This window comes from Galeopterus variegatus, unplaced genomic scaffold, assembly GCF_000696425.1.
Source record: "Galeopterus variegatus unplaced genomic scaffold, G_variegatus-3.0.2 Scaffold1811, whole genome shotgun sequence".
Taxonomy (NCBI): Eukaryota; Metazoa; Chordata; class Mammalia; order Dermoptera; family Cynocephalidae; genus Galeopterus; species Galeopterus variegatus.
The window spans coordinates 40057-52351 of record NW_007727922.1 but is presented as its reverse complement, the minus strand read 5'-3'; the positions used below and the strand labels follow the sequence as shown (position 1 = coordinate 52351).

Genomic DNA, 12295 nt, shown 5'->3' with positions numbered 1-12295 from the left:
TTTTTAAGTATACAGTAAATATACCGTTAGATGAATTTTGACAAGTGGACATAGTTATGTAAACACCAGCACAATTTGTTTATTCACTTGTTAATGAAAGCTTGGATTGTTTCTAGTTTGGGGCTATTATGAATAAAGCTGCAAAGAATATTCATATATAAGCCTTTTTGAGGACTTGGGTTTTCAGTTTTCTTTGGTAAATTCCTAAGAGTAGGATTGCTGAGTCATATGGTAAGAAATAGTGTCTTAAATTTTATAAGAAACTGCCAAAATGTTTTCCAAATTAGCTGTATTGTTTTACCCTCCACCAGCTATGGATTGTTCCACACTCTTGTCAGCACTTGGTATCATCAATCTCTTTAACTTTAGACATTGTAGTATGTTAGTAGTAGTAGTTTTAATTTGCATTCCCTTAATGAAAAATGATATTAAGCATCTTTCCACATACATATTGGTCATTCATATATCTTCTTTGGTGAAGTACATGTTCAAACATTTTGCCTACTTTTTGCTCTGTTGCTCATCCTATAATTGGGTTGCAAGAATTCTTTATGCATTCTGGATACAAATTCTTTTTCAGATAATGAGATTTGCAAATATTTTCTCCCAATTTGTGGCTTGTATTTTTATTTTCTTTACAGTGTCTTTTGAAGAGCCAAGTCTTTTTTAATGAAATATTTTTTCTTTTAAGTTTCATGTTCTTTGTGTACTATTTAAGAAAAAATTTTCCTAACCCATGGCCGCTAAGATTTCCTCCTGTTTTCCTCTAAAAGTTTTATAGTTTTAGGTTTTACATTTAGGTCTATGATTCATTCTTGTTAAAATATGTGAGGTAAGGGTTGATCACCTTTTTTTTTTCTTTTGCATGTGGATTTATGTTTGTTCAACCACTGTTTGTTGAAAGACCATAATGTCTTTGTCCATTGGATTACCTCAGTACCTTTATTGAAAATCAATTGACTTTGTATGATGGTACTTCAAAAAGTTCACGGAAAAATAGAATTCAAAGGTAACACAGATCTTTCCATGAACTCTTTGAAGTACTCTCACATGTGTGGCTCTATTTCTGGACTCTCCATTCTGTTCCATTAATCTATGTGTCTACCCCTATGCCAATACCATACTTTCTGGATTACTGTAGCTTTAATAGTAAATCTATTCAGAGCACTTTCTATGGCCATTATTTTATTTGAGCCTTTAAACCCTCAAAGCTAGAACTATTAAGGATTACCAGAATAATATCCATTTTACTGATAAGTATACAAAGTGACAGAGAAGTTCATTGGCCTACCCAAGTTTACAGTTATCAGTAGACCTGGTACTAGAATTCTCCTATATCCTAGTCCAGTGTTCTTTTCCTACACAACTAGCAAAAACAGTGAAGAGAAACTGAATCTCACAACTGTGGTACACAGTGGTACATTTGCAGATATTTTCTGAATAAGAGACTCCTACTTAAATGGTTGCGGGGGGGTGGGTGTCTCAGCAAACTACTTAAGATAGTTTTGGTAATTTCAGTCCCTGCTTGGTACAAAATAACCTTTATAGTTCTCAGTATTGGGTTTTTGAATGGTACATTCAGCATTGCTGCATCTACTATTGCTGTTGGGGCTAATTGGACTCTATTCTTAATCCTAATCCAAATGCTAATTAGGCTTGATACAGGAGGGGGTCTTTCCAAGAAGGGAACTATTTCTTGGTTTTTCTCTTACTGTAATTTATTTGATTGGATTTTTAAACTTGCAAATTGTTTTCTGTTGGTGATTTGCTTAAAAGGCAGCCTTTGAATAATCAGATAATTTCCTTCTGTGCTTTATATTCCTGTATGCTAACATTTTGTTTTCTTTATTGTCCCTCTAATTTGATTGCTTTTTTAGAATTTTATTGTGAATCAAACATGTGTAGTCCTAGGTTTACATAGGGTAATTGTATTCTTTGATGTTTTCTCCTTCAGAATGAAGTCAGATTAATTGAAAATGAGCTAGAGATTCAAAAGCAAAAATACTTTAAACTTCAGACTTTTGTTAGAAGTTTGATACTAGCTATGAAAGCTGATGATAAGGAACAACAGCAGGTAGGTCCCAGAAGTGACTGGTAAACTGCAATGTATCATGTTGAAAAATGGCATGTCACACTTGGGTTCTTTGTATCTTTTCTCTTTTATACTTCATTCTTGCTTGGCATAGAGGAAGTGTATGTCCCTTTGTGGCCTTTTTAAAACACAGTTTTCTTGAAAGTAGGTGTTTGTATTTTCTGTGCTGCTTTAGTGGAAAATGAAAATAGTTGATTAACACACTTTAATTCCAGGCTATCCTTTAAGTAGGGGGGGGGGGAAACTAATTTCTAAATTAATTTCATAGAAATTTCTCAAAATGTTTGTGGTGACCGGGGTACCCTAAGTAGAGAGGCACATATTTTGGGACCTTTTGTGAATAAGAGAGGGAAGCCATTTATTTGGCTTCCTTTTGGATCTTAGTTACCTGCCAGCCCCCACTAGAGTTCACAAATGTTTAGATATCTTCTATTTTATTCTGTGCTCTGTTGCTCATCACCAGGAAAATATGAAATCACTTGTGAAATTCTTTTCGACCACAGTGAATCACTTACTTTTCCCAACTTAAGTAGAGTGTTTGATTCTTCTACTCCTAAGATGAAATGTAATGTGTTTTTTCACTGTGTACTTTTGTTTACAAATTCCTCTCAAATTGCATTTTCTCTCATATTTTCATATAAAATCTTTATAATAATTTATTAGGTTTGCTAAAAAGAATTGTAGGATTACATTAAATGTTTCGTTTAATACTAAATGATACCACATTTGCCTTCAAGTTGTATACCACCATGCTGATTCCTTGCCAGAGAAGTTCCAGTGAGTATTGTGAGACACAGGTAACCATTATTTAGGAGGCAGTCTCAGAGGTTTTCATTCGGCAAGGAATGTCAGGAGTACAAAAATGTATCCCTTATATCCAAGCAAGACTGCACATACATAGCCCATCTCAGACATCTCCAGGGGAAAAGATTAGAGTCTTAGCCTCCCATAATCTTCCCTTGTTTTCAAAGAAAAAAGTCTTTATACATTTTACTGAAGTGCTGAACCACAAAATTTAAGCTAAAAGAATTTACTCATGAGGTGCAAATCAGCATGTATATTATGTGTCCAATTTCATGAATTTTGCTCCTACAGACTCACACAGCACACAAACATCCCAAGACAGTAACCTTCAGTTACTTTTGCAAGCTTTATTTAAGCATATTGCTTTATTATGTGACTAATGCATATTCCATGACATATTAAAAATGTGTTTGTTTTTTAGGAACCTAAAATACAGATTTTAAATGAATAAGAGTGGTAGTCTTGAACATGGTGCCAAGAGTACTGTAAATTTTGAATAACTGTAAAAAAAACAAAATTAGGTACAACTGTAGGAATAAGTTGGAATGAGGTCCAGGTCTCAAAAGCCATAACATGGTTTTGAATTCAGAATTATATGGCCAGCTAACTTGCAGTTATCTATATCTCTTCACATCTGGGAACAGCACACAGACTCCATCGTATTTTCTAATTTTGACCTCAGCCCCGGCTTGGTACTTTTCCCAAGACCACTAACAAATAAGGAGCATAACTAATGTGCATTTTTTTAATCCTTCTAATTTATGTTTCCTCTGATAAAAGACTAATAAACTAAGATATGGACAAAAAGTTGGCTGAAAGAAAGAAAAAGCGATACAAAAATTGTACTGAATGTCATAGTCTGCATAATCAGCACCCCAAATAGAAACTACTCATTTTCGTAGTTGAGATCAGATGTAATAGATTTCAAAATGTGGTCTCAAAATATAAAAGACACCAATATTAGTGCACAAAAGTTATCCAGGTGATTTTTAAATTATTGAAATTTACACTATGAAATTTAGAGGTTTATTTCTGGAAGAAATTAATTTTTATTATACCTAATAAAAGAGAACCATTGTGTCATTGGTTTCTCATTTAAAAAAAAATCCTCAGTGTCTTTCCATTAATCTTGATTTGGGTAAGTTGAGTGAGATGAGTGGTCTACAGAATATTCTGGACTAATGAAGAAGCTAGGCTTTAAAAATATATGATACTCTCTGACTAAAATATTAGATTACCCATAGTTTTTTTTAAAAAAAATCAATAGCCATTTTAAAATCAAAATAATGTTGTCAGCATTGTACTAGGTCATTCATTATAGTCTGTCTTTCTCTGATAGTTCACTATGTGATCCTAGCCAGGTCAATTTCCTTTCTTGAATTTCAATTTCTCCACTTTGCAAGGAGGATAAAAATGAGTAATATCACAGAACTTGGCATTCACATCCTAGGGCCTAGAATAAGTGTTATAGAGACTGACCATATACTTGGCAAATGCTTTAATCTCTTGGGAAGAATGGCACTAGATCAGACCTTGAAGATAGTTTCATTGATGAAGAACCTATAATAAAGAAAGTTAATTGTGTTTGCTTTAGTATCTATAAAAAAGGTAGTTCCAACAATTGGCATAATTCAAAGGTTTGTCCAGTGTGCCAGTGTTGCAATCCAGTAAGATATTGAAAGAAGAATTTTGAAGTAGACTTCATGCATTAGTACTGCCCTGTACTGCCTCAGATATTAAAGTGTTTATATTTCTCACCACGCTCATTTTAGTTGGTCAACTACATGTAATGCAATGACAAAGAAATAAATAATAGTGCTTCTCTGATCTGCAGGTCTCCTCACTAGAATTTAGAATATCATTAAATCTCCTCATCCACTTGACTTTCTAAGACTCTAAGCACATGCCCAGTAAGTGTAAATTTGGGCACTTTGCCCTCTTTTATATGTCATCTTCAAAATTGCAAAGTGAACTAAATCTAGTGAGGTATTTCTCACAGACTGATCAGCCAATATCAGCAAATATTCCATTACACCTGGACTGGGTTACTAGTAAACCACTGTTCTAGAAGAAAATGGCTCTCTGTTTTATTACTGCAACCCTGCACCTTAGAAAGCATGTAGTACCTTTGGGTGACTTTGCTATGTAAGTACTCTCAGTTTCAGCAAGAAGTTCATGGACAATTTAATTGCATAAAATAAATAATAGATGTTCTTTCAGATAGGAGTTAATCTTTCCTTACACACCCCGACAAAAAGGGGAAAGTTTTAATCTTGGTTCTGTGCTGCAAGGCAAAAAGTATAGGATTTGTAGCTGTCACTTCTTTTAATAAAGAGAATGGGAGAATACTGTCCTATTTCAACAGTGATTTTTTTATGTTCTCCGCCATGTCCTGTCTTTCTGTTCCTTAATTGGGTAGTGGCAAGCTTTCATTTATTCCTGTGCCCTTGGTCCTTATTTACCACTGTCCCCAAAGCCCACAGTACAAGTAATGCTGTCTAAATATTGCCAGATATGCTACATTATTTTCAGTATTGGGAGCAGCAAATCAATTATTTAGTTCACTATTTCTTATGATCAAGTAGGCATCAGCAATGTCAGGCACATAAAACTTGATTAATCATTTATTTCTCTAGTATGAATGCATGTTCTGCAACTCCAGATGAAACAATTAAACCATTGCAAACCTTTGTTCATGGTTCTTGACTCATCCTAATTATTTCAGCAGAGAAATGAGCGGGCCCCCAGGTACATCATTGCAACAGTTAGATTCACTGATTCAGCTATGCCCTGGTGGGTGCCTGGCCATCTGTAGATATGGACATAGCCTAAGGAAAGAAAAAAATTCACTTGGTCTTTTCAAGTTGTTAAAGCTTAGTCTAAAGTAAAATAGCTGAACTTCTTTCCCAACTGCTTTGTTCATTCTCCCACTGAAGAACAAAAACAGTCTTTTATGAAATATGGTTTTCTCTAAAAGATAGCATAACTGGGCATGAATATTTTTAATAAAAAGTACAGTTTTAAAACCCTTTAGCAGTGATGTGTGAACACTCAAAACTAGTATGAAAATCATTTACATCAAACACTTCAATACACTTGGTTCAGAATAGTTGCTCATTTCCCTCCTGATTTCACCTTTATGAAAGTTTTCACTCTACATAATCCATACTCTCAACATCTAGTATTTTGTTACTTCCTAACTAGTTGAATAAAGAATTTTTCTTTTAGGTATGCTATTTTGTAAGATCCCAAAAGAGAAATGATCGTTTCTTCAAATCCATAAGAATAAATCAACATGAGAGGACTACAACTATTAACATAAAATTGGGGAAAAAAATCTATCCACATACTAATCCAAAAAAATTGATTTTTCTGACTCAGGCACTGCTGTCAGATTTACCTCCTGAATTAGAAGAGATGGATTTCAATCATGCCTCGCTGGAGCCTGATGATACCTCATTCAGTGTGTCTTCTTTATCAGAGAAAAATGCCTCAGACAGTTTGTGATTTGAGTGGGGGGTACATGATGCAGCCCTTTGGCTGCCTAACTGTTGTGCATTTCAAGATAACTGCATTCTGTTGTCCTGATATTCTTGAGTTGGAAAAACACATTGTTGAAACAAACATATTCTGTGAAGGATGGAAAAGATATAATGGCTACCGTGCAAAAAATGTATGTGAAATTTAACGACATTGGGTTTTTTTTCCAAACTGATGGAACTCTGGAAAAAATTGTATGTGTTGAGTATCCCTTAAGTGAAATGCTTCGGACCAGAAGTGTTTCTGATTTTGGATTTTTTCGGATTTTGGCATATTTGCATATATACAATGTGATATCTTGGGGATGAGGCCCAAGTCTAAACATGAAATTCATTTATGTTTCATATACATCTATACACATAGCCTGAAGATAATTTTATACAATATTTTTAATAATTTTGTGCGTGAAATAAAGCTTGTGTACATTGAACCATCATAAACAAAGGGGTGACTATCTCAGCCACCCTTGTGGATAATCTGTGGCATCATGCTGGCAATCAAAATGTTTAGGATATTGGAGCATTTCAGATTGCGGGTTTTTGGACTGGGGATTCTCAACCTGTACGAGGGTACTTCAAAACTTTGTGGAAAAGAAGAATTGAAAGATAATATGAATCTTTCCATAAACTTTTTGAAGTACTCTAATATTTAATTTTGAGCAGTTCAGCTATGAAATGCATTATGTCTTATTTCTGAAAGATTTTTGTTTGGTTTTATAGAAGAATCTTAGTTTTAGAAATAGTTTTAACCAGAGACACAAAAATAAAGATATTTTGACATTACTTATCAAGTTGCTATAGACTAATTAGTCTTGTTTTTGTAGCCATTACATCTCCTTTCTTCCTTTTCTCCTTTTCCTATCATCCACATGCACTTTTACTCAGGAAAGTGAACTGAAAATTGAAAACAAAACTTTAAAAAATTATTTAACCTTAACGAGTCCTGGGATTTAGTTTTCAACCCTATGAGAATTTGACTTAAGCCAATGATTGAAAACAGAAGTGATTACTAGTATGTAATTGTTAATTGTTCGTATTCTTCTATTATCTAACCCAAATATTTGTGGGGAGCGGAGAGACATCATAGAAAGTTAATTCACTAACATAAAGTAAAATAAACTATTAAGTGTACAGAAACAAAATGTTGTAAAAGATTAGTTTTAATGGGAATTCTTCATTGCTGCAAATGATAAATATTGATAAGATTCACATTCTACTGTAAATTTGTGTGACTGAGTTAGATGAAATGTTGCACAAATATTTCAAGATTTTCACCATCTTCATAATATTTTTCAGTTCTCACATTATATGAAACAGTAAGTCAAGGTAAGCCACTGAGATTTTTTTAAAAAATCTAGTCACTCAGCTTTGCCACAAAATTTACCTCATTTCCATGTGAGGCCTGTACAGAGCCATCAGCCAAGGATAATATACAAAAAGTGTCATACTACTTTGGTCATAAATTACCATCCTCCGAATTTCCTGGATACTATTCTATGAGTACACATCTAAAGCAGGCATATTACCCAGTTGTTCTATTAGTAGGTACCAGATGGCACCACCCTATAGACTGTTCTTTGAAGGTCTTCCCTTCCAGGGTACAGATAATGTTGCCAAGACCCATAGGAGAAGAAATGCCAGTTTCTCCCTAAGCTCACAGTATTATATATTGGTGACTTGGCATTGTGGAATTGTATTGCATGGTTAGATTACTACCTATACCTAAAATATTAATGAAGTAGCTAGATGGCTGTTTTGGCCATGAAGTTTCTATTTCAGATATTTTAAAAAATTGCAATTAGAGCCCATTTTGATCTTGGAATTTACTGATACCAATTTTATGAATAGAGAAAGGCAGTCATGAATGTCTTTAACCTTGAAATGTCCCGTACCCACCCCCACACTAATAGGTAAGGTTTATTGATGGTCCTTCATTTTGTCAACTATTTGTTTGATTTGATATTGCTGCCACACTACTGCTATAGTTTCTTTGTTAGCAGAAATATTTTGGCAATTGGGTATGGTTCCTTTTAGCTAAGAGCCATATGGTTCTTTGCAAACAATATGTAGTATTCCTTACTGACAAGTCAAATTTCATTCAGAGAACAGAGTGCTGAATAACAGAACCTCTGATATTCGGATTAAGTTGATCTGTCATGCCAATTTCTCCGTGAGATAAAGAGTCCCTATTATACAGCAAATATAGAAAACATTCTCTAAGTAGAATGAACAAATTCCAGGCCTTCAAGTCTCTCCTAGGGTCTCCTTCCTGGCCTTTGAGTTTATCGTTCGACTCTGATTTCTTCTGCTTCAATTTAAGCCCCTTCTTATTTGGTTCTCATTGCAAAGTAAGGATGGGTGATTCTCTCCTACATCTTTCAACATTATGGATTGTATTTGTCACATCTCAGCAATTAGTTACTAAATCAAAAAGTATTCTTTTGAACTCATGCTATATGGAAGGCACTGTGCCAGACATTGGATTTCTCAGCAAGCCGTAAACTTCAGAAAGAACTATTTCTTGTTAACTTTTTCAGAGATATTAATCAAACTTACTTGAGTAGAAATTTTAATAGACTCGAGGATTCTGCTAGGTGTGATTTTTAGAAGGAATCCTAGTCTGCAATTTTAAGAGGAAGCATAGATGATTCCCTTGTCCCTGTTTAAACTTTCATTAAAATAGAAACTATATAAATTATAACAGTACACTTAGGACTCCTTTTGTGTTCAGCACCAGAATTATTATTATTATTATTTTGCCATCATTTGGAATTAAAACATTTCTAAAATGAAATGTAGCTGTTTTTAACAGGAACCAGGAAATATTTCTATCCTGAAAAAAAATCATAACTGGCATATTAAAATTGTGCACTGTAGATTTTGAAAAAGACATCAAGATCAAGTATTAAACTATTATGAATAAAGTATATTTTTTACATATATAGATTGGAATTGGTTTTGAGACATTTTAGAGAGGGAGAAATATCAGCTTATGAGTGTTATTGTGAACACCTTCAGGGCTGGGGTTAAAAATCAACTAATGTTTCATTTTTTAGGATTTTGACAATATTAAAACAGACCATGCTATCTGAAGCATCTCTCAGAGAGAAGCCAATGTGAAAAAAACTTTTTTCTTTTATCTACATTTTGATGTCTGCTTTAAGCCAAGCAGTTTCTAAGCAGGAAATGTGTGTCTAAGAGCTCTTACCTCCCAAAATGTGTATATAAAAAAAGGAAAAAAAGACCCACACACGAAAAAAGTGGAAGGTACCTTCTTCATTTCAGTCAAGCTAAAATTAGTCACAAGAAAATGAGAATTGCAAAGAACCCTGGAGAACAGGAAAATTAGTACATGCAAGGAAAATGTTAAAAGAAAATTGGCCTCTTTGTGGAACCTGGGGATATTTTGTTGTAAGATCAGTTATCAACAGCAGGACTTTTATACTGCCATTGCAATCATGTGATAGAAATGTTTGTTATTGTCGGAGAGGAAGAGGCCCAATCACACACACCCTGTTCTCTGTATACTACTAAGATCTCAAAAGATGTCCAAGAACTCCAAAGATAGCAACATCTATTTTAAGGCACCTCCATATTCAGCAGCAATCTGTAAGTTTATAGGAGAAAACATAAGTGGTGGATTTTTTTTAAATTTGGGGCTCTAAAAGTGACCGTTGCCATTTTGGGGAATATGGGGGAATTCAGTCCATTTCAAAAGGATAGTTTCCTCATATCAGCCTGACCTGATAGTTTACGATCATTTTTAATAGAAATTCTGAAAACTAACTCCTGCCCTTCCTCCAAATTACAATGATGATATATTAGGAATATTTTCTATTTTTTTAATGTATTACATTTTCATGCAGATCCTAAAAATACAAATTTTGATAGGTTAGCCTTTTAAGGGAGCTATCAGTACCATCGTATCCAAGTGATGGGTAAATGGTAGATTTCTCTTCGAAGTTGGTGTTATCCTTGGCAGACAGCACTGTATCATGCTCTTCACCAAGCTATGCTCTGTAATGTTATAAGGGAGGATCCTACTAACTTAGACCACAGCTAACATACTATTGTTCAAAAAACAAAAACAAACAAACAAAAAACCTTATTAAGAGCAGATTTTCTAAGGGGAAATAAGAATAAGTGATATTTTCATTCAAATATAATTAAGATTGTTCCATTAAAGTGTATACTTAGTATATATTGCTCCATATTGAATTTTTATTTTGCATTAACTTAAGTAATTACTTTTAGCAATCCTGCATCCCATTTTACTGGTACTACCTCTGAAACATACTATCACCTTAAAACCATATCAAACTGTAATGTGAATTTTTGTAGGGTTTTTATTTAAACTTTTATAAAGGCAATAAATGATTTCCACCTAATAGACATCTATTTCTTTCTTTTAATGTTTGTTGTTATGTCTTTGTGTTGTGTGCATTTTTCCCTTTTAAAGTTAATTATTTCTTCCCCCAAATAAGGTTCTGATAAAAAGAAAAATACAGAGAATAATAGGGTGTTGGGGGTCAAAGAAGGGAGAGCATGGAGTGCTCAAGTGAAAATTTGGTTGACTTCCAAGCTGGCGTGTATATCATCCTTAATCGACTTCTCTTCAGAAAGAAATGCTACAACACCAATGGAATAAAGTGAATATTCTGTAATAGACAACAGATTTGTTCACTATAGCATATTCAAATGGTAAAACCAACAAGTAAGTTGCTGCAGTGTAAGCAAAGAATGGTATTTTTACAACAGATTTTTTTTTAAATGTGGCGATGTTGCATCTAACTTTTCCTAGTTCTCTTTGACAGCAGTTGAGCGTGCTTTTAATTTGGATGAAATATGTCCATGCCTTCTTTTCCAAAGCTTTATGCCAATTAAAACTCTTTATGTTGCCTAACTAGTGGGGGAAGAAAAGGGGAGGGCAAGGAGTGACTCTCAAATAGTACATCAGCAGTTTTCCTTCCCAGTTGACAAATTTTCAAGAATGTTGCAAGGAGAAAATCATATAGAAATATGCACTTCAAAAGACCCAAATCTTTCTCAGGTTTGCAAAAAAAACCATTAACTCAAGGTGGTGAAATCCTTTGATTTGATAAAAATAAATGGGAATCATTGCAAATCTATCTGAAAGACAAGTCAATGGATGAGTATGTCCATAAAACTGAATGTTATTTTTCACATCCCTTGAAATGAAGGGAGTTTTTACATTTTTGTGTATAAGTTTTATAAAAGTAACAGATGTTCATTATAGAAATTTTAGAAAATGTAGAAAATATAAAGAATAACACAATCACTTATAATCCTACTAATCAGTAATAATCATTGTTAACATCTTAATATATTTCATGCTAGTCATTTCTGATGCACATTATATATATTTAGCAAAACTGGGATAATATTGAATATGCAATTATGTGTCCTGCCTTTTCACAGTGTATTGAGAGCATTTACCCATGTGACTATTTGTCACCAAGGTATTTCATCCCCAATTATATTTGGACCTAAAGGGGAAAAGCATTTTTAAAAATATATACAAGAAGAAAAAAGCAAAACTTCTATTGATGAAAAAATATATATTCTAGAGAATTAACCAGTAGCTGCTTTACATAAAAGCTATGCCCCTTAACTTAGATTTAAAACATATGATGCTTCTTATTTACCTTCATGATAATAAAGTTGCAATACTTTGGCTGCAAGTTACAAGACACTTCTCCTTAATACTTCTACACAAATAATGTTTTTATAAGCTATACTAGTAAACCATGCTACACTTTAAAATATAGAACAAAAATCATTTTTATTTATGAAAGGTTTCATATTGGGTACACCAATACGCACTTGGAGAAATAATTTT

The 12295-nt window shown here is 33.6% G+C and overlaps 1 protein-coding gene across 2 annotated transcripts in view; it reads left to right on the top strand.

The window, feature by feature from the left end:
• The window catches only part of HDX (highly divergent homeobox), a 187067-nt gene extending 180262 nt beyond the window's left edge, over positions 1 to 6805 (top strand). For both annotated transcript variants that reach the window (XM_008579108.1, XM_008579107.1), the window contains exons 9-10: positions 1955 to 2074; positions 6278 to 6805. In XM_008579108.1, the coding sequence (XP_008577330.1) occupies positions 1955 to 2074; positions 6278 to 6403 (246 nt within the window). In that variant the 3' untranslated portion in view covers positions 6404 to 6805. The remainder of the gene's footprint in view (positions 1 to 1954; positions 2075 to 6277) is intronic.
• The last annotated feature ends 5490 nt before the right edge of the window (positions 6806 to 12295 follow it).